The 23,944-nt window shown below is 39.9% G+C and overlaps 1 protein-coding gene and 1 pseudogene across 1 annotated transcript; both read left to right on the forward strand.

Moving 5' to 3' along the window:
- Positions 1-18,740, forward strand: part of LOC135199363 (maspardin-like) — a 99,023-nt pseudogene extending 80,283 nt beyond the window's left edge.
- Positions 18,737-19,591, forward strand: LOC135199037 (gastrula zinc finger protein XlCGF8.2DB-like). Its single transcript, XM_064226953.1, has one exon. It carries the CDS (start codon positions 18,737-18,739, stop codon positions 19,589-19,591), a length of 855 nt encoding a protein of 284 aa, XP_064083023.1.
- The last annotated feature ends 4,353 nt before the right edge of the window (positions 19,592-23,944 follow it).

Below are 23,944 nucleotides of genomic sequence, written 5' to 3' on the forward strand. Positions count from 1 at the left end.
AGTCATTGCTCTCATTAAACCGATTGATAACAAGGCTTCTTTATACTATTTAATTCAAATTCAAAATTTTTTTAATATGATTACAATTACTAGTAAACATATACAAAAAAATTGTTAAGTAGTATTGATATAATTTATCCCCTTGGTCTCACCACCTGGCAAAATCAGCCAATATACAAATGATCTAAAATTTCTTTCAGCTGTACAAAACTTATGATACATGAGACAAAATTTTCTTTACAAAATTCTCTTTACACTCAATAAGTTCTTTTGTTACTGACATTTTGCATTTTTGTGCACATATTTAGTTCCCCCTGACAGGCAGTCTATGCCCTATGCCATGTGCATCTATAACGCTTTCAGAGTAAAGACCTCTTGTGTTGTCATACCCTTTTGTGCAACTGAGTTTCGATAGAGCTTTCCGGGGTCACTAAATGAATGTTGTTCTTTCTGGGATGGAAGGGCAGCTGCATTTTCTGTTCATTCATCAGCATTCATATTCCGGTTAATCAATATTTTGGAATGATGCGTTATTCATTAACTTGGAAGGAAGAGAACAATGTTTCAACATTGTGAAGTTGTACTTTTAAACAAATTTCCCCCAGGATTTTGTCATCAACACTGAATTATTACCTACTGTCGACTGTTCTTTTGCCCTAAATGTTGAAGGATTTATACCGGTAAGTCTTTCTTACTCTACAATGCTCATGTGACTAGTCTTAATTTCCCTTATAATATATTCTCAACAATCAGTCCTTAGAACATTCCATGACATAAACACATAGTTACTCATTTTTAGGATTGTAGTATCTTCTGATATGGAACTTTTGTAGGGAAGACAGTGCAGTCTTCAGGTCATGTTGACCAGTGTCAGACAGGAAAGATATCCTTACTATACGATGCCAGTTTGACAAACGAGCATTGAATGGGAAACTGCAGGATGGAAAGAAGGACCTGGCATAAGTAACGAGAAAGGATCTTCATTGCTTCTGGTTTGAGCAATTGCCCAATTTTTACCGCCATTAGGTGGAATTGGGTACGAAGGTAGATGAGCAAGGATAAAAGGAAAGTGGTTGGGTTATGTGAGTTGCAAAGAGTTACCTCACATAGAGTGATGTTCCTTGGGTTGTGAAACATGAGCATGTGTGGTTGGGGTATCACGTTTAATATTTTGCTTTGGCAGTTGACAATGTCTTGGGTATATGAAGAACATTTTGCAATCCCATTACCAGTAACAAAATACATGAATCTCAATCCACGAAAGTTTTATTTCCACGAATTTCTTCTCACGATTAATTTGTAGTGAATTTTCTGAAGGTGTAAATGCTGTGATGTCATTTTTGTGCTTATGCTCTTCAATTGAGGGTTATTTTCATTGACTAAGTTCCTGAATTCTTTCAAATACTGTGTAGACTTCTACCAGGAGAAATTCTCATATTCGTAGAAATAGAATTGAAGGTTTTTTTTTTTCCAGTGTTTCGAAATGGCCTTATGAAATTCACATTATTTTGTTATTTTTGCACTGAGTCTTAATAAAAGATAATGAAAATAAATGTTCTTTTTATTTTGGAACCTGTGATACCTCTCTCCTGGAAAACGTTGTCGTGTACTGAAATGATCGTTGACCTAAACAAATTCGGTACACAGGGCAAGAGGAGTTCACTATGAATGTGGGCTTGCTTTATTTTGTCGGATTCTTCGTAATTTCAGTGACCAAGCCTAGCTTTTTCCCCGCATTGGGTTAGTGCACATCGTTACTTGGGTTCTTTGCTGCATCCCTTTGGCCCTAGCTGCTACCCCTTTCATTACTTTTTACTACACCTCCATTTATGCTCTTTCTTCCATGTCTTACTTTCCACCCTCTCCTGAAGGTTGCTTCATAAAGGAGCTGCAAGGTTGTCCTCCTGTTGCACCTTTGAAACTTTTTCACCGTCAATTTCAGTTTCAGCGCTGAATAACCTCATCATAGGTCCCAGCGTTTGGCCTTTGGCCTTAATTCTATATATTCTATCCCCGACATCTTCACACAATCCTAAAGTAACTAACTTTAATCATAGGACAAGGTTACCAATGTATTGTTTGTGTTGAACTGGTTGCTTGGACTGGTTGCCCAATACATATACATATTATTGTATTGAAAAGACATGCTGCTTACAATACTGCCAGCGATTGTGCACCATGCAAGTGGTTGAAAGTTATTTGAACCAAGATGCCCTTTGAAAGTTGGTTTTAGTGTCTTAGAATTGCATCCTTCATGTGCAATAAGATTCCAGGAGGACTGAGAATATTGAGTCTTTCATGGAACTACCAAACTTTCTTATTTTCTGAGTGTTATGACAATGGATTTGGCAGTTCCTTCAAAGCACGCCACACAACACAGAATTTCTCTGTGCAGTGGTATGGTCATCTGAATTTACGGGTTCCGCACAGCGCCTCTGGTGGCGTGGGACAGGAAAAGAAGCCTACTGTCGGCAAGTAAGTAAGACTCGGTCATCATTTTTTTAACTTGCTTTCCTTCGTCTATACCTTTGACAAGTAACAGGTCACCAGTCACATATGTTATGCACTTGCATTGTAAAATAACTCTTACTATCGTTGCCCCCATAGATCAGTAGTGTCGTCAGTGTGCAGCATGCTGTAGCCATTACTTAAGGTCCTTCGCAGCTTCCCTTCGCCCCCAAGCTGCAACCACTCTCATTCCTTTTACTGTACCTCCATTCGTATGCTCTATATTCCATCATACTTTCCTCAACTCTCTCCTAACAATTGATTCATAGTGCAACTGTGAGAGGTTTTCCCTCTGTTACTACACCTTTAAAACCTCTCACTCTCATTTTCCCTTTCAGCGCTGAATGACCTCATAGGTGCTAGCACTTGGCCTGAGCATGTCCTCCATAGGTAGAACTGGGATTGGAATATAAAACTTAGGCCAAAGGCCAAGCTTTGGGGCCTATAAGGTCATTCATCGCTGAAAGGAAAACTGAAAGTTTTGAAAGGTGTAACAGGATGAAAACCTTTTGCAGTTACGATATGAATCAATTGTTAGGAGAAAGATGAGGAAAGTGAATATGAACGGAGGTAGTGTAAAATGAACGAAAGGGGTAGCAGTAGGGACACAAGGAAGGGACGCTGCAAAGAGCCTTAAGTAATGCCTACAGTACACCGTGTGAGGTGCACTGACTACACTATTCCCCGACATGGCACAAAAGGTAGACACATTGTCCCTTCTCAATCATTTTACTGTCCCCATCTATTTCTGTTTAACCTTCTCCTTGATATCTGTTAGCCAACTTCCCTTCTCCCATCTTGCTGTCCAACTCCCCACTCCAACCTCCCCCCCCCCCAACCCCCCACTTTTGACCTTAAGTACTGAATGGCTGAAAGTATCCCAGTACTTGGCCACCTTTTCATAAATCATCTTTTTCATTGATTTTACATGAAGCCTTTGTAAATCATATTAATAACTAGCAATGTCAACGGGTATAAAGAGGCCTGGTGTGAACCTGTGAACTTGGACCAACCACCAGGGGTGAATTAAACTATATTCAACCAAATATCTAGGCGGTCCATTGGTACATAATGGCTCTCATTGGCAAAATAGGGCATAAATAGGTGTATTTTCAATTACTATAGATATACATTCTTTTATACATACCATTTTCCTAATAATTCCAAACCAAAAATACAAATTATAAAACAAGCAGCAGTTCAAAATTCACAAATATGTCAGCCTATATTATACTTAATCAAAATTAGCTTAAAACTGCTAATAATAAGTTATTGAACGATGTCTTATCATCAAGGGAAGGGACGTTGTATAGTTTACACCTCCCATATACTACTACTATTAGAATAGATCTTTCATAGAAATCAATGGTTAACTTACGTGTTCGGACGTAACGCTGATTATTATGCGTCATTATTGATATTTTAGCGTGAAATTTATAATGACAAACTCAGGTGTTTTCTCGGGCGTCTTGGTGGCCCATGGCCGCTTGCACCAGTTAAGAGTGCTGCTTCTAACCAAATTTATTAGTGGTTGTCTGGACCCTTGATCAAATTCATTTACGTCGTAAATTGGATCTGTTATTCTACGTAAAATGTCCTTTCAAAAACTATTATAGTCTCTGTTCTTGATGTTTAATCAGTGACTGTCCAGGTCTCAAAATTATATAGTACTACTGGCCAGATGATGGTGTTTTTTTAAATCCTTAATTTGGTTGACATTGTCATGTTCCATCTCTTTCAAACATGTTGTAGAGCGGAAAAAAAAAGGCTGTTCTCTGTACTCATTGGTTTCCTCGGCTATTTCTTTAAAGTTATTCTATGGCTCCACATTTTTCATGAACTCCTGTCTCTTCACCCTCATTTAGCAGTCGTTAAACACCAAATATGTTCCTAATGACTATCTGGTATATTCCATTTTATTTTCTCTTCATATTCAACCTACAATCGCTATATAAGTTATGGTCTGAATCACAATCGGCTGCATCCATCAATGAAGCTCCGAATCTGTGTTGTCCAATTATGTGATCGACTTGATTTCCTGTAATTGCATGAGGTGAACTTCTTTGCGGGGACATATACTACTGTGACCACCTGCAACCATCCCATTTTTTTTTTTTTTTTAGCAAATATATCTATATTTCACGCCCAATCTTAGCATCAATACTATTGCTACATCATGCTTTGGAGTAGATATGTCTAACTGGTACTAATTAAACGCCAGTAGACTAAGCACATTCATTGTAAGTGTCTCATTCCAGTGGCCTTTTCCATGTTTTCCATTCCAGCCAGTAGTTCATTGCTCAAACTGGAACTTCTGCTATTTAGACAATGTGCGATTAATTCCAAGTGCCTCATTCCAGTGCCCTAAGTTTCAGCAGCAATATATGCATTTATTTTACGCCCAACCCAACTGTAGTACCAGGGGCTTGGCTGACCGCCATCTTAAATCATTCTCCCATGGCATCTTATATAGATAATATCGAATACTCCAATGGCAGGCTAATGAAATTCGATAATGGGCATCAATGTATCAATTGATGCCAAGTCTATATCCATATAGCAAAGGAAATGAATCCCCGTCACTGCCGTTTCGGTTAATATTTTTGGGCCCATTCGGGAGCCTCTTATAGAGGTTGTATGACGTCATTGGACCAAGAGACGCATCTGCATTAACTTATTTATTCTTTGCTTTTTTATTTATCTATTTGTTTATTTATTTACTTTATTTATTTATTTATTTATTTACATAGTTATTTACTTATTTATTTATTCATTTATATGAATTTCTAAACGTTGCCTCCACGTCCCGTCTCAAGATACAGTTGCCAACGAGTCATTTTCGAAACCATTATCGACTCTGAAAATTACTCACATGGTAAGCCTCGGAAGCTCCCATTATGTCGTAAAATCATACACAAAATATCACCATTTCACGCGTGAGCGCTCTCTCTCCTAAATACACTCCATAGTAGAGTTAAATAACCGGAAATGAAATGAGTAACTGACACCTTCGCCATTTTCCTGAACTAACATGGAGTCGTTGAAGTCACTCTCAGAAGTCTTCAGTTTTACGGTTATTTTCGTGTGTTTAAAATACCTACCAATAAAGTGTACCTTAGGCTACCCTAATGTAGGGTAGCTATTTACAAGTCATATATCTATATATATATATATATATATATATATATAGATTATATATATGTATGTATGGTATGTATAATACATATATATAGATAGGTACCTACAATAGAAGGTAGAATAAGAACATGTTAACCTCCCCTACGATGACACTTTTCCGTTTTTTTTTTTTTTTTTTTTTTTTTTTGAAGCAATTTACTTTACGTGACACTCTAATATCAAATTTAGAAAAAATTTCAGGGACATTTTGTCGAATAAACACGAAGAATAAATAAATAATTACCATAATAAAGTCGATTATCTTCTTCGGCCTTTGTTATTGTTCGGGAGAACGAACCTAAAGTTAACAGCATGAATATAATTAATCTTAAATTGTCAAAAGAGAAAAAAATTAAAAACTTATATAAAATATATTATTAATATGAAACTAATAATGTTCTATTTAACTTATTTTATACCCAAAAGTCACATTCAAAAGAATTATATATCAGTTATCCAAAATTTTTAAGGTTTTGCAATATTGTTTTAGGCTCGGGTCGACTTTACAATAATTCGAATATCAGTCCTAAATACAAAAAAAAATTTATCGTTAAGATGGTCTATTTAATTGCTAGAGATTTATTTTTATAAACTAAGAAAAACAAACTTAAGACAGGAGACATAAAAGACACGAAATAAGACGCAGGACGAAGAAACATTTAAAAAAAAAAAGTTCGTGAATACATATATACAGGGTGTCCATAAAGTCACAGTACCATTACAAGTATTTATAGCTGAGAATGGTACTAGGACTTTATGGACACCCTGTATAGATTCCAGAACCAGATTTATATCGACTTTACAATAATTCGAATATCAGTCCTAAATATGGTTACAAAAATTTTTATCGTTAAAATGGTCTATTTAATTGCTAGAGATATATTTTTATAAACTAAGAAAAACAAACTTAAGACAGGAGACATAAAAGACACGAAATAAGACGCAGGACGAAGAAACATTTAAAAAAAAAGTTCGTGAATACATATATACAGGGTGTCCATAAAGTCACAGTACCATTACAAGTATTTATAGCTTAGAATGGTACTAGGACTTTATGGACACCCTGTATAGATTCCAAAACCAGATTTATATCGAATATTGATTGAATCATATGGAAGACAATTAAAAATACGAGCAATTTATGCTTTTTTTACAGAAGCAGAGATTGTAAATTAAAATACTAAATAAATATAAAGGGGAAACATAGTACACAAATCTCTGTTACTAAGCAGTTAAGGTGCTAATTAGTTTTTCAGATTTATCAAGAATTTACTAATTTCTTATCATTTCTGCTTCTGTTAGCAGATAAACTGCTAATATTTCTTATTTAAAAAAAACTACATCTATAAACAACAATTGATAATAATATTGTTTACACAGATTGTTATGTAATATACAATATATTTCAACAATATGATATAATATAAATAAAAAATAAATTCTGATTTCCTCCATGGCTAAAATTGAGTCTAATTTTGCAAAAAAGAAAAAAAACCAGCTGATACAAATAAAAAATAAAAATATGACGTACTTGTTTGGTCAAACAGACAGACAAACTTTGCAACCTGACTCATATTCTAAAGTGAGAGAGAGAGAGAGAGAGAGAGAGAGAGAGAGAGAGAGAGAGAGCCAATGCTGCGTTAATAGGGTGCCAATACTCTATTATTATTTTTAATTATTATTATTATTATTATTATTATTATTATTATTAGAGCAAATGCTGCATTAATAGGGTGCCAACGGTATTATTATTATCATTATTACTAATACTGTTAATATTATTATAATCATTATTATTATTATTATTATTATTATTATTATTATTATTATTATTATTATTATTATTATTATTATTATTATTACTGAAAGATTGCTGCACCAGCTCCATTTTTCTAATAATTTCCTTCTCTCTGCTATTACAACTGGCGAGTATTGCGCCGATATTACTCATCAGGAGGAGTCAATTTCAGGGATATTGCCCACAAATTTACTTGTCACAGTAAATAGATAACAAATAGGTCAAAATATGATGAATTAGTGGCCAACGTTTCTCTCGGTATCATCCGAGTATGATCACGGCAGTGGGTCGGAGCAGACTGAAGGTAGGTGTCGTTGTTGTTGTTGAAGAATAAGCCAGCCTTGTGCGGGCACGGGCTCTTGCTCCTAGAGCAGCCCGTAATGGTGTTGTTGGAGATTAAGCCAGCCTTGTGCTGGCACGGGCTCTTGCTCCTAGAGCAGCCCGTAACTGGATTATCTGTAAAGATACAAAAACAGTGCTTTGGCGGTTAGCTGTAGAAAGGAGATAGGGTGACAGGCAGGATTGCAACCCCTTTGAACCTTACGGTACCCATTAGTAGGAGAGAAAGTTTTATAGCAGTGAGACTCAGCCTAGCTGGAGAGTGCTGAGTAGGAAGAAGGAAGTGAGTTTTAGTTTGAGGGAAAGGAGGTGTTAAAAAAAAGGGGGGGGAGTTACCTATAAACATTTTAGGGACAATATATATATGTGTGTAGCATCTGAAAATATTGCAATATATATCAAACCAACACTAAGAAAGTATTATAGTATATATGCCATGTTCATGAAAAAAAAAACATACTCACACTTATACATATGCTCCCAAAGATGTGTATGGCTCCCATTGCAAACAGTGAAGTAGAGGGTTTGTGCATTGTGTAGCTTTCGTTGGTTTTATGTTTGTAAGACAATAGGAGATTCCCATGTGTCTATGGAGAAATGCCGTGTGGGTGAGACATTAGGAGATTCCCATTTGTCCCTATGTTATTTAGGATGTGTCTGGTGATCTGTGCCGGTGTCAGCTCATTTTCAGTTAGGTTTGACCTGAGAGACTGTGTCTCTAGGCAGTCTAGTAGGTAGTGTTCGAGGGGCTGGATTGCCTCTCGGTCACAGTACTGACATAACCTGCCCTCATTGCCTATCATTTACCAGGTGCACAGGTATCCTAGCCTTAATCTGTGTGTGAAGACTGAGAGTTTTCTAGTGCTTTGTTTTGTGATGTCCTGCGGCATTAGATTCGTGAATCTTGTAGATAGTGACGTCGTACTTCACTCTCTTCTTGGAGGTTTGGCATGCTTTAGCCATATCCTTTAGGTGTGTTTTGTGGAGGTTGCACTTTTATGCTACTGTATGAGCTGAAGGCACTTTTGGCTAGGATGTCAGCTTCTTCATTTCCCTGGATTCCCACATGGCTGGGTATCCAGTTTAGTGTGACTCCAGTTTAGTGTGATTTTATGGCGGTTATCAGTGTCACATTTTCTTTTGGATTTGTCGCTTTGATTGCGAGTATTGCTCCTTTGGAGTCGATATGCACTGTTGTGTGTCCTTCTTTTAAATTGGAATTTTCTAAGGCTTTTAAGATTGCCATTAGTTCCGCTTGTAGTATGGAGGCATTGTTGGATAGCCTCCAGCTTCCTTTGAAGTCTTGGGCAGCCACTGCTGCTGCAGTTGCTGGAGCTTCTGGATCAACTGAGCCATCTGTGTAATATATGTTTTCAGCTGTTGCATTCCTTCTGCTGCAGTTTTCATCTGTGCTGCTGTGCACAGTGCTTTGTTTGCCGGTAGTATTGTGAAGTTATACCGGATTGGGTCTTCGACCCAGGGAGGTGGTTTTTGGTATCCCTCAGGTGGGACATCCTTTGTTATGTGTTTCACTGCGTCCTGCATACCCAGTTCTCTCAATGTCTGGAGTATACTGCCCGCATAGGTTTTGGGCAGGTCTAGCTCTTCATGCAGGTTTATACACGCTTGCATTTTGCTTTTGTGTGGTCCATTTCTGTCGTTTCTGATGGTTTTGCACAGAATGGCAATATTTCTTTGGCCTATCCTGTGCTTGAGAGACTGTAGTTGTGTCTCTGCCCTCAAGAGACAAATTCTTGTCCACATTGGGGCTTCAATTGCATTATTTTGGATGACTTCCAGCCTCTGCTGTTGATCCTTTCTGAGACTTGTCAGGACTGGTGCTGCATATTCTACTTGTGCTCTGATGGTTTGTATGTAGAACCTCCTGAGCAGATGGTATGTTGCACCTTCTTGTAGTGATGTGATTCTCTTTAGGGCATTAAGCCCTATTTTTGTTTTGGCCTGGAGGAGCTGTATTTCCTTCTCAGGAGATAGTGAATCTGCAATGCAGACTCCCAGATATGTGTAGCTATCCACCCAGTCTATGACGTCTCCTTTCAGTAGAAGGTTGGGTGGATTTCGATCATGTTTTATTGCCATGGCTTTTGTCTTGTTTCTGTTGATTTTGATTCCCAGTTGTGTGCACTTGTCCTCAAGTTTTTGGTAGGCTTCTTGCATCTTTTGGAGTTGTCTTTGAGGGCCGGAGCTGACGATGCAAATATCGTCAACATATACGAAGACCTCTACTCCTTGTGGTAGCTCGAGACAGGCTACATTTTCCATAAGGACATTGGATAAGAAGGGGCTTAGAATGTCCCCCTGTGGAGTGCCGTTTTCAAGAGAGTAGTACTCTGACATTCTGCCTTGGAACACTACTCTTGCTTCTCTGTCTTGCATGTATCCTTTTGTCCATGTAAGCAGGTTGCCTTTGATCCTCTTTCGGACTAGGGAGGAGAGGATGGTTGCTGCATTGGCCAGTTCATATGCTTTTTCTAGATCTAAGAAGACCACTATGGATTTTCTGCCATTTATGGCACTTAGCACATCTGTGAGGCACTCATGGGTGCCTACTCCTTCCCTATAGGCATGGAGCCTATGGTGTAGTGGCCCTGCTTTCCATAGTAGTCTGTTTAGAACCATTCTTTCTGCAACCTTTTCAGTGCAGCTAATGAGGGATATCGGCCTATATGCGCCTTTCTCTTTTGGCTTTGGTTGTGGTTGCGTGTCTTGCTGTTGCCATTTCTTTGGCCTGGTGTGCTCTGCATATGTCCTGTTTACCAGGAGTAGATATACCTGTTTGGCAGGGTCTCCCATGTGTCTCAGCATGCTGTAAGTGATTGCATCTGCTCCAGGGGCTGTGTCTCTTTTCCCCTTGTTGAATGCACTGTTTAGTTCTTCCATGGTGAAGGGTGTGTCTGTGTCATCAGGTGTGTTGAAGGCAGTATTGATTTCTCTCCACCTTGCTGGGGAAATTTCATTTATTTTTTCCCGTGTTCTTTGGGGAAGGTTGTGGGATTTTGTCCTCTGGGAAATTTCTGGCCCCGAGCTGAAAAAAACATATTATTATTATTATTATTATTGTCAGCTTCTTCTTGTGGGTTGGGATGAATGCTTTGCTCTGTTCTTCCTTTCCCTGCAATTTTTGCAAGGAATCTCCAGATCTGGGTTACTGGAGTTTGTCTGCTGATGTTTGCACACCAATCATACCATGCCTGTTGTTTGATTTCTTTTGTCTCTTCAGTTGCGTGGGCTATTACCTCTCTGAGAAGTCTGTGCATCTCGTCAGATGGTTCCCGTCTGAAGAGTTTCCGGACTCTGTTGACTCTGGCATTGAGTTCTTTGACTCTTTCTCAGTAGTACCATGCATCTTTGTGATCGATCTTGGATTGTTTGATCTTTGGCATGGACATGTTTGTTGCCTCTCTGAGTTTACTGATAAACTCTTCATAGAAGAGTTCTATGTCGTTTGCTGGGTTTTCAAGGTAGTCCCTCGCCCATCTCGTCGTTGTGGCTTCGAATGTAGCCCAGTTTGCAAACTTGGGGTTCCATCTCTCTGGTGGCGGTGGTATGGGGGGCAGCTTTTTGAGCTGTAGGCCAATGTCAATGGCTATGTGGTCGCTTGTGAGGGTCTCGTGCAGCTTCCATGTTGCTTGCTCCTTTAGGGCTGAGTTTGTGAGGGTAAGATCTAGTCTTCCTCCTTTTAGGTGAGTTGGCTCTCCACTGTTTAGTAGGCACACCTCTGGGAATTCACATGATAACTGGTGTAGATGTCTCCCAGTTGTGTTTGTTTGTTGTGTAGAGTTCAGACTCGGGTGATGTGCGTTGAAGTCTCCCCCAATTACTGTGTTTTCTTGTGTCGCTGCACTGAAGAGTGTTTCCCCTTCAAATGTGTTGTCCCGAGCCCGGTATATATTGTGTACCGTCAGTGTTGTGTTTGCAAGTGTGAGTTTTACGCTGAGTGATTCTACATCATCTCCGCAAGGGATGTTGTCTACTTTTCTTGACGGGATTGTGTTTTTAACCAGGGTGATTAGCCCTCTTATAGTGTCTGTGTATGGTGTTTTGTATACTTTGTACCCTTTAAATGATAATTTGGCGTTTTCCCTTACTAGAGTTTCTTGTAACATTATGATGTCATAGTTATTTGTTTGTGTGTGCTTGCAGGAATGCATATTTATTGTTTGCACTTAGTATGTTCCACTGGAGGATTTTTATAGTGTCTGTGTCTTTGCAATCATTTGTTTTGATTGTGTTGTTGTTGTTTCCTAACTCGTCATTTGCACTTGATGTGCCTTGACTACCAACACTGTGGTTGGCCCTGGCACTGGAGATGTACCTGGTACTGTCACTTGGGATGAAACTGACACCGAGTGTATTTGTAGTGCTATTTGTACTGTTGTTATTTAGTTGTGTAGGCATGGTGATGAAAAAAGTCCTCTGGACGTTCTTATGCACTTATCAACCACTTCTTTAGCTATTTCCTCTGAGAAGTTTGATCCTGTTAATTCTGCAAACTTGAAAAGCATTCGCACTAAGAGATTTGTGAGGTCTTGGGTCTGTGCAATGTATTTGTCGTGTTTTAGCTCTGGGCGAACTTGTTGAGGCCCCCTAACTGCAGTAGCGTAGGACCTTGATCCCTGCTGGGTAGTGGGAGCTGCTGTTGTCTGTTGGGGTCTGGTGTTTTGTGTGTGTGTGTGTCCAGGGAGGCTCCGAGGCGCAATTCCTTTTATTGCGTCGATTTTTTGTAGCCTTATCGAGCATTTTCTGTTCCACGCATGGTGGTTTCCCTTGCATGCGGGGCATCTGGCATTTGTTTCCATTCCATCTTTGATCTTATCTGTGCAGAATTTTGTGGGATGTCTCCCACTACATACACCACAAATGGCTTTGGCGGTGCAGGCACTGCTATGGTGTCCGTACCTCTGACAGTTAAGACATCTCAGAGGTTCTGGTGTGAAGTCCATGGTGGGGAAGGAGCCCCACATGCCAAGATTCAGTGATTTTGGCTGAATTCCTTTCCACTCAACTAAAACTTTGGGGGTTGGGTCCTTTTGTGTGGCATCTTTCTGCTTTGACCACTCTAGTATTTTCCAGAATAACCCTGGTGTCAAATTGCAGAGGGTAGTGGCATAAAATAAATTTGCAGGGTTTGTCCTCAGGATTGAGGTATTTGAAGCTAGCAGGGTTGTTTTTCATATATTCATTTGTGTTTTCATTTGAGGGTATAACAAACAGTTCTCCTCTGGTAGTGGGTCTTACCTTGAACATCTTACCTTTCCTTTCAAGGTCCTTGACAAACTCATAGGCACTGCTTCCTGTTGGAGGAGTTATCAGGTTCTCTCCATGTGAGGGTGAAGGTGCTGCTGGTGGTTCCTGCTGTTTCCGTTTGCCTCTGGTGACGACCTGGAAACCATCATTCGTGTCCATGGCAGGGGGTTCACTAGGGGGTTCACTGTGTCTTCTGGAGTGGCCGTGGTGGTTTCTTCTTCGGAGGAGGTGGAGGAGTCTAATCTTGGTCTAACCGATTCAGGTGCATCTGAAAAGGAGGAGGAAGAAGACGTTGTCCTTTTCCGGGTCTCAGGTGCCTCTGCAGTGGTTGGGTGCGGGATCCAATTTTTTTGGGTTGCTCCTGGTGGGCTGGGTTACAGGGTCCATGGCTGCATTCGTCTATCTGTGAGGAGAGAGAGAGAGTGTGTGTATATGTTATGTTTTTTACTTTTGCCTGAAGGGCCTAAACCTGGTTTATGAGACACCAGCCTACTCAATATATAGTGGTAGGTCAGCAGGGGGTCAACCGCTAGCTGAGTTTTCATTGGTTGGTGGTGAAATGCGTTCCTGCTATTGGTTGGTGGAAGTTTCCTCTAAGACACTTCTCGCCGTTGAAGGTCGCGCTGTTAGAGCCTAGCAGACCGTCGAGGCTGGGGCATGACTTCCCTGGGCGTTGTGTCACGATGGCTCGCGTTGTCATTGGCTGCTGGGCTGCTTGTCTCATCTGATATTGTTTGATCGGGGGTGTCGCTCGGTCTGGTATTACTTGTACTATTATTCATACTCCTAGGTCTTCTTAAGTTGGTGGGGAGGAAGAGTACTTCCTGCGTCGTATTTAATGAGGGCTTTTCTTGCTGTATGAGGAGTGCCTCGAGCAGTCGCAAACGTCGCTGGTCAGGAGCCCTCCCTATTATCTCAGTATTCTTGATAATACCGTCCCGGGAGAGAGCTTCCTGGTGTTGTGCTGTCACGGTATGGTTTTTAATTGCCCTTTCTTGTGCGTGGCAAGAAATCCTCTTGTACAGTTTCATAGAAGTCATACCAACGTAAGAGCTGGAACATCCACGGATGGCGCATAAGAATTGGTAGACTACATTCGACTGTTTCAAGAGGTCTCTTGCTGGGGGGGAGGGGAGGTCGGGTTGTTCTTCCTAATAAGGCCCCGGGTACGTTGATTTTGGTAATAAATTACGAGTTCGAGTTCTTTTGTTCTCTTTGATGATTTTTCTCAAAGCATCTTCGTTCTCATGGGGGTGGGGCTGCGGTCTCTCACTCTCGCCGTACCAACGATCCAGCGCTGTTCGGACTTCTTTATCAACAAGTCGATTCGGATACCCGTTATTAACGAGCATCTGAGTGACTCTGTCGAGTTCTTTATTATTATTATTATTATTATTATTATTATTATTATTATTATTATATTATTATTATTATTATTATTATTATAACGGTAATGACACTATTTAAAGAGAATAAAGAATAAATAGAGAATTAGTAAATAAAAAATTACGAACAAGAGGAGTTCTAGAGGATGCATTATTATTATTATGATTACTATTATCATTATTTTAACGGAAATGACGCTATTGAAAGAGAATGAAGAATAAAGAAAGACTTAAAAAATAATTCACAAAATAAAAACGAAATAAACACTAACAAAAGAAGGAGAAGTTCCAAAGATAGACCCCTCCTCCTACTACTACTACTAATACTTACCACCACTATAACTACTTCGTAAGTAAAAGTAAGGAGACCAAAGAAGCTTCACGATTTCACTATTAAATCACTTTTAAAAGTAAAAATAAAAGGAAGAAATGAGAGAAAATTCGATAAAACACGAAAAATAAGACAAAATAAAAGATAGAAATTAAAGGGGTCAGTTCTGGCCTCTTCCGAAATTTACTACTATTTTTTTTACATTTTTATTCGTATTTTATTATATGATTTTGAGTAGTCTTTTCAATATATATTATTTTTTCAGTTATTTTTTGTATATATATTTATATAGTATATAATTTTATTTTGGCTTATTTTTCCAATATAATATAATTTTTAGTCCTTCATTAATATCCTTCTACGAACCCTACCATAGGTTACGAGGTTAGGCACCTTTGCTGAATAGCTTAACCTTATGAACTATCATACCTACCCTATTTTGAGTTTTTTTTTTTACAATAATATTTTTTGGGGTTTATTTTTCCAATGTATATAATTTTTCTCATTCATTTTTTCTATACCTAGTATATATGATTGTTAGTCGTTGATTAGTACATCCTCCTATGAAGCCTACCAAAGGCTACAAGGTTAGGCTATTTGGGTAAAATACCGAACGACCACCTGGCCGCTACCGCAGCACGACCACCTTCCTGAGAAAGCACTTTTAGTATGTCCTGTAACCCAGGATAGACATTAGTCAGGAGCCAGCTGGCATCTGTCGAAGCAACACCATGAGACCTCTACTTTCCTTTCGAAGTCAGTTTTTTTCCTCCCAAGTCACAAATGAAGGCCATAATTGCCAATTTTTGGTCAGATTGTTGCGCTATGGTAAAGGTCGGCCAGTCGATATTTTACCCTATTCAATAAAATAGGCCCCGTAGGGTGGTAGTGCCATCAGTGCACCTTATGCCGTTAACTGTAGGGATTACTTAATGTTCTTTGCAGCATGCCTTCACCCCCCCAGCTGCAACCCCTTACGTTTCTTTTACTGTACGTACCTCCTTTTGTATTCTCTTTCTTTCTTCCGTCTTACTTTCCACCCTCTCCTACCAATTGATTTATGATGCAACTGCTTTGAGGTTTTCCCCCTATTACACATTTCAAAGCTTTTACTGTCAGGTTCCCTTTCAGCGCTGAATGACCTCATAGGTCCCAGTGCTTGGCCTTTGGCCTAAATTCTATATCCCTTTCATTTCAATAAAATAGGTCAGGCTGCCTTGGGAAACTTCATTTGAATCACTTTTCATATATCATCACGTTTCAAGCACTAATTTGTTTGTAACTGTGCAATTTCCAGTCGTTTTCCTAATGCTGGCCCTTTATCAAGCCTACTACCCCAGTAGGTCAGGCTTTTCCGTTGACCAGACTAGCCTGACTTGTGTGACTGTAGCCTAGGCCAGGCTGCCTTCGAAAAGTTAACTTGTAAAATTTTAGGTACTGCTTGATGACTGATGCAGCTGCAATGCCTTACTACTTTAATGCTATTCTCCATGCATTTTAGTACATTTTTATCCATTTATTATAGTTTATTTATTTTTCTTTTTAATAAGTGAGATATCTACTTTCTGTATTTCCTAATGAGCACCATATTCTTTGGAAGCTTGAAACACAAGTCAATGGCCTCTGTGGGCTTTTTCCACATGAGTACAGGCAGTCCCCGGGTTACGACAGGGCTTCCGTTCTTGAGGCGTGTTGTAAGCCGAAAATCATTGTAAGCCAGAACATTGTCTAAAATCCTAAGAAAACCTTACTTTTAATGCTTTGGGTACATCAAAAACTATGTAAACTGCATTCTTATTGCATTTTTCTTCCAAAAAATCTTCAAATATTGATTATTTTCCATTTTTGGAGTCATATTTCTTCTGACAGATCAGCATTGTAGGTGTCTTAACCCTGGAAGTAATTTCTAATAAATATAATTGAAAAGCGTTGTAACCTCGGAATGTCGTAAGCCAAACCCGTTGTAAGCTGGGGACTGCCTGTAGTGTTCTTCATCTTCTGAATAATAATAATAAGAATAATATTTATATGTCACACACTGTACATTGCATTCTGTGAGATACAATGATAGCAGTAACCACCTCCCCTACAGGGGCTTAGCTTATCCTTTGAAATGCTTTCTCACGAAATAGTCTCATTCGACAATAAGGCTGTCTTAGCGACAATTGTGCACTAGCCTCAACAACAAAGAATGTGGTGTCCATTAGGAAGAAGTAGGAGGAGGTAAAGGGAAATACAAAAGGAAGAGATCTCACTTATTAGAAAGAAAAGTTGAATTATGTAATAGATAAATACATATTAAAATGAAATAAGAAAAGATTGTTCCGACACATTATACAAACCTGAGGTCCTTTACATAAGGAATTACTTTCAGCGCCAGCTGGACCGGTCGTAAGATTTCTAACAAGGTAGTTCGGTAGTAGTAGCTGCTTGACCGATGGTTGGGAGTCTGCCCGACTGGAGGCAAACATATCACTTTGCTTTAGGCCCAGGAACAGAGTGAGGGGTGGCATGAGGTGGGACTATGTGTAAAGGACCTAAGGTTTGTATAGTTAGGAAAAATACAATTTACTTTCAGAAATTGTGATATTTTGTTAGGTAAAACCCACTAAAAATCTTTATACCTGGCTTTTTTAATAGTTTTATCACAAAAAGTGAGTTTTGTGATGGAATTGATAGAAAAAACACTAATTTGTGGATATTTCTCATAGAAAAATACAGTGAACTTTCCGCGAATAATGGGGGTATGTGTTCCAGAGAGAAATCCGTGAATACACGAGTCTGCGAATCTGGATTCCGCGAATACAGGGGTTCACTGCAGGGCCATCAGTGCACCTCACATTCAGTGCACTGTAGGCATTACTTAAGGATCCTTGCAGCATCCCTTTTTCTGTAGCTGCAACCCCTTCCATTCCATTTACTGTACCTCTGTTCATATTCTCTACTATCTTCCTTTCCCTCCACCTCTCCCAACAATTGATTCATTGTGCAACTGTGAGGTTTCCCCCTTACACCTTTCAAACCATTTTACAATCAATTTTCCTCTTGCGCTGAATGGCCTCATAAGTCCTACCACTTGGCCTTTGGCCTAAATCCAATATTCTGTCTCTATCATATCAGGAAAAGTGCAAATTATTCCAGCTCTTCTTTTGTGAATACTAATGTTATATAATCTATTAAGGGTCCTGAGTTGAAGGGAGTTTGGTGAAGAATAATGTTTGTTTTATGTAGGGTAGTTTGATATTACATTAAAACAGTGTGATTGTATTTTTCCTTTTTACTCACTAATTTTACTCTTCTGTTTCAGGCTCTTCTTCCCCAAATGAACAGTCGTCAGTTTCTTTTGTGGAGGTCACAGGAATTCCTGCAGGTTATCGCTTGTGCAAGTGTCAGATCTATCAGGGATAAGTACTTAAGCGCACACCCTATCCGTAGCATTTTGTTAAACACTATACGTACTGTGATTGCTCACAGTATTTTCATAACCACAGTGTGTCAGACACCACTTGATATCGATATGGAAAATGGAAGGTGTTATGTTTGTGAAATCAAATAATAACAAATGAATGTATCATTACAGTAAAGTTGTCAGATAGATAAATTATGTTCGGAATGTTATGCCGTCAGCAGTGAAATGAACTGTGCTCCCAGCAAATGTTGTTAAACTGTAGTACATAATTTACAGCGCATGTTCTCAGGTATTACTTTGTAAGTAGATTTGTGTGAAATTGTGCATTTGATATATTTTTCCATCTGCGACCAGTCATTCTTGTGTGTCATTTGTGAGAGATTAATTGATGGAAATTTCCAAGGCACAGAGAACTTTTCTATCAAAGTCCTTCATAAAGAAGATGCCTAAGTGAATGCGGAGGAAGATTTACATTGTGTAGACTGTTAGGATTGTTTTTGTTCGAAGGACAGAAAGCTGAAATGGATTCAGAACTTGCCTTGGAATATCCTGTGAAAAGTGAACTGGAAGATCCTTTGTTTCTCCCTCCAGTCAGTCACGAAAATGGGGATGACAGATTTTTGCCCCTGGAGCCAGATGTGCAAATAAAAACGGAGCCGGAGTCACGTTGTGAGATGAGCGAAGACGACATGAAGTATTCGTGTATAATTGAACAGTCAGCGAGAGATGAAGAGTCGCTTCATTGCAAGAAGGAATTGAAAAAGAAAGGGAGGAATGGCCACGCTGCGGAAAAATCCTTCACGTGCAACGAGTGTGGGAAAGGGTTCACTCAGAAGAACCACATGACGGTTCACATGCGAATCCACACTGGAGAGCGGCCGTTCACGTGCGAGGAATGCGGAAAAGCCTTCACCTGGGAGAGCAACTACAAGATCCACAAGAGAACACACACAGAAGAGAAGCCGTTCATATGCGAGGAATGCGGACAGTCGTTCTCCTTGAGTTATTCTCTAAGGAGACACCAGAAGGTCCACAACGGGGAGAGGCCCTTTACGTGCCCGGAGTGCGGGAAAGCTTTTTCTCAGAAGAACCATATGATCGTTCACATGAGGGTCCACACCGGGGAGAAACCTTTCTCGTGCGAGGAGTGTGGGAAGTCCTTCTCTCAAAGGGGTCCTCTCACGCACCACATGAAGACCCACACGGGAGAAAAGCCTTTCTCTTGCATGGAGTGTGGGAAGGCATTCGCCATGAAGAATGCCCTTGACAGTCACATGAAGACCCACACGGGAGAGAAGCCTTTCTCGTGCTTGGAATGCGGGAAGGCCTTTTCTCACAAGGCTCATCTCACCAGACATATGAATAGCCACACTTGAAAAGACCTTGGACACTTGAAAAGGACCTTGGGAAAGACAGGCATGTTTTGCAAAGCTGATGGATTGATGAGGAATAGAAACTAGTGAGCTGAGACCATGTAGAGAAATGCAACTACCTCCATGTTCTTCTCTCTCTCTCTCACACTCCTGCACAATTGCATCAGGAAAAGAGTTAGGCAGTATTTAGAGATATTGTGGATAAACAAGCCCTTTTAACAAGCAAATACTGAAAAGGAAAAAGAAAGGGGCTTGAAAGGAAAGAGACCCCAACAAAAAGTCTTAATACATATCTGACTAAAACATCTGAACAACTGAAATAAAGAGAATGGATGCCAGTGCCATTTGTCGCTGGTCAAATCTTGGTTCTCCATAGTCTTGCAAAGTCCCCTGTTAGTCACTGAAGAAGGCATCACTGGGAGTTTCGTTTAAAATTACGTACCTTCATTCCTCGTAGCATGAATTTTATCCAGTCTACAAAATTAAGATAGTATTCTGTCAAAAGGAAGCTATCATGGCAGCCTTCAATAAAAGATTGTGAAATAATAATGAATATGATTATTATATTATTATTATTATTATTATGTATTGTTTTATTCTGAAGATGAACCCCTATTTGGAAAACGTCTACAGAGACCATTGACTTGGAAATTCAAGCTGCCAAAGAAGATGGTTACTTTCTTTTGTTTGCCTCTTGTACCTGACATCCTCATTTTTTTTCCTTTGTACTGTAGCAGTACATACTACCTTGTATATAAGTTTGAAGAGTAAAGTTTTATTTATTTATTTATTTTTTTTTTGCTCTTATCACAGTCCTCCAATTCGACTGGGTGGTATTTATAGTGTGGGGTTCCTGGTTGCATCCTTTACATGACTTCCGAACCACATCGAGAGTGAACTTCTATCACCAGAAATACACATCTCTCACTCCTCAATGGAATGGCCAAGAATCAAACCCACGACCACCGAGGTGAGAAGCAAACACCAAACCAACCACGCCACTGAACTTCAGGTTCAGTTACCCTTTGGCCATGGGAGTGTAGAGGTGTTCTTCATTACCATTTTGTCTATCAGGAGCTGGTCTTTTGTCCCCCTATACTTCCTTCTGCAGCCTTTCTGTTGGTGGGGGATGGTGTTTGTATCCTCTAGGTAGTTGTATAGCCTTTCGCTGATGATACCTGTTAGTAACTTCCACATTATTGGTAGGCAGGTGATAGGCCTGTAGTTACTGGCTATATTTCCCTTACTCTTGTCTTTCTGGACTAATGATGTTTTTCCTTTGGTCATCCATTTGGGCGCATGGTGATTTGTGATACAATGCTGGAGTTGTTCTGCTAATCTTGGGTGTAGGGCCTTGAAGTTTTTGAGCCAGTATCCTTGGACTTCATCGGGACCTGTGGCTTTCCAGTTGGGCATTTTCTTTAGTTGGTGTCTGACTGCGTCTGTCGTGATGTCAGTGAATCTTTGTTTTATTCTCCCTGTTTCTTCAGCCTTGACTTCCTGGAGCCATGTTGCATGTTTGTTGTATGATACCGGATTGCTCCAGATGTTTTCCCAGAGTCTCTTACTTGGTTCGGCTTCAGAAATTTCTTGGTGGTTGTCTTCCCCTCTTAGTTGGCTGTTTAGTCTTTTCTGGTTGGTTCCGAATAGTTTGTTCTGTTGGTATCCACTATTTCTGTTCATGTACCATTGGATCTTATGTGGTTTGGCCTTGAGCCTCTGTTTTACATCTTCTAGTGTTGTTTAGTCCCCTCTCCTGTACTTTGTATTTCTCATTCAGTTCCTCCCTTGTTTCCTTGCTTCTTAGCCTTTTTTCTGCCATCTCTTTCAATTTACTCAAGTCAGATCTCATCACCATGATTTGCTTTTCCAGGCGCCTTTTCCAAGGCGGTTGCTGTTTTGGTTTCTGTTGGGTTGGCTGTGCTGGTGGTGTTGGTGTTCGTATCCCCATCAGTTCTGCTACTAATCTTGCTCCTGCATAAGTCAAGTTTCTGTGATATTGGTGGTGTGTATTAGTCTCATTATTTCATTGACCTCACTTGTTTTCTCCCTTAATTTCTTGGTGTTGTAGGCTTTCATGGAGGGGATCTTTGTTCTCTCTGTATTTGGCTTCATCCATTGTCTGATCTTTTCTACCCATTCCGTCCTGTCTGTTACTTCGTCGGTGTTTCTTCATATGTCGTTGTTTGATACCTCATCATCCCTGTCGTCATCTGTGGCATCGTCTCTCAGTTCGTCTTGTAATTCGTTGCCGTGTGTCATTTCCCTTTCCAATTCCTCTCTATCTGTTGGGGAGAGCCAGTTCCTTTTCTTTATGTTCCTTACTTGGTTTGCCAGCCTCTGCTCTGTTTGGGGGGTGTTATTCCTCTCATTCCAGACGTTGACCAACCTTCCCCTATATCCTCTCTCCGTCGGGTTGCTTCTGATGTAGCATCTCCATATTTCCGTATTTTCTTCTCTTGTCCATTTCTTCCTCTGGTTTGCTTCTGTAGCTCCATGGTTGTTGGTTACTGTCGTTGTGGTGGTCAGTTGCTGGATGACGACCTCCAAGTACCTGACCGTCTTCCCCTTCAATTGGGCTGAATACCTGGCTGCCGGACGAAGCTCCTCTGTTGCCAGAGGTTCCATTTATGTCGTTGTTGTTTAATTCTTCATTTCTTTCCATCATTGCTGAGTTGTGCTATTTAACCCATAGCTGGACCCTACCCCATCAAGAATAGGTACGCATTTACAGCTGAGTAGACAGGAAATTATGGTAAAGATTCTTTCCCAAGGAATCAACGCTGAGGAGAGCGGTCACCCATCCAATGACTGACCAGCCCCAATGTTGCTTAACCAGTCAATTGACGACCTATTATTATTATTATTATTCTGCAGGAGACAAACCCTATTTCACATGGAACAAGCTTCCAACGAATATTATGGTGTTCATTTGACAAAAGCAACAGAAGACAATGGGAAATACAGAAAGAAGAGAGCAGGTACAAGAAATATAAAAAGATTAATTTAATACATAAGTAGCTACAATAATAAATAAACAAATGAAAGACAAACTGGAATTAAAGGAAGATGGTAAACCATGGAGCAATGACTACACCGGGTAAGTTGGTGGGTGACAGCGTGCAGTGTATTGGTGTAAGATTACCCCTTCCGCTTAGTAGACGCTCCGGGACTCTGGTACCTTCTGGTGAGCGACAAAATCTGATGAATAACCAAGACCTTATAGTATAGCCTACTTATTATCATTATTATATTCAGGAGATTAAGCTTATTCAAATGGAACAAGCCTACCAAAGGAGTCATTCACTCGATATTCAAGAGGATTCCAAAGAATATTATGGTGCTCATCAGGAGGAGGTAAAGAGAAATGCAGAAAGCAAAGATCCAACTCATTGAAAAAATGCAATAAATGAATAGATTAAAATGTATTAGAATGCAAGAATAGTATTAGGGAAGTAATGCACTGCATCTTCGCACCCCCAAGCTAGCAGTAGGACCATCCAGTCTGAGATATTTGACCACCGTCAAATACACCACTCGTTGCGCCCCAGTGGCATGATTGGTATGGTCTTGGCCTACCACCTCCTTGGGCGCGAGTTCTAGTCTCGGAAATTCCATTGAGGTGAGAGAGATGTGTATTTCAGGAGATAGAAGTTCACTCTCGACGTGGTTCGGAGGTCACGTATATTAGCAGTCTGTACAAAACACTGGGCCTTCACAGTGATATTTCAGATTCAGCCCCTGGACTGAGTGGTACCAAAACAATTAAGGAACATCAAAGGTTGCTTCTTGGGTCCCACTTATATAGGGCAGGGATTAACATGTAGGCTACAATGCACCAATGCTCATTTTCCAATTCTTCAAGTCTTCACTTGAAGAAAACCCTTGTGGACAGTCAGCTGACATAGTAATTAAACACATAATAGCTCCAAAGGGAAGTCAGCCTATTGAGAGAGAGAGAGAGAGAGAGAGAGACCTCAACAGCAGAGAGCAAGAATGAATTTGCTCAGCCAAGAGAGAAAGAGAGACCTTAGCAGCAGGAGAGAGAGCAAGAATGAATTTGCTCAGTCGAGAGAAAGACCTTAGCAGCATGAGAGAGAAAGAGAGAGAGAAGAGAGAGACATTAGGAGCAAAAGAGAGAGAGAGATCCCTTAGCAGCAGAAGAGAGCAAGAATGAATTTGCTCAGCCAAGAGAGAGAGAGAATGTAAATTCGAGTTGTCACTAGACTTTAATTTGATTTGACATACGAATTTATTGTGTTGTTTACTCAGTGATATAATAATGAAACTAAAAAAAATATACACGTACATATAAAATACATATGCACAAACAAGCAAAAAGGTTCCTACAAACGA

The sequence above is a fragment of the Macrobrachium nipponense genome, chromosome 25, assembly GCF_015104395.2.
Source record: "Macrobrachium nipponense isolate FS-2020 chromosome 25, ASM1510439v2, whole genome shotgun sequence".
NCBI classification, from domain to species: domain Eukaryota; kingdom Metazoa; phylum Arthropoda; class Malacostraca; order Decapoda; family Palaemonidae; genus Macrobrachium; species Macrobrachium nipponense.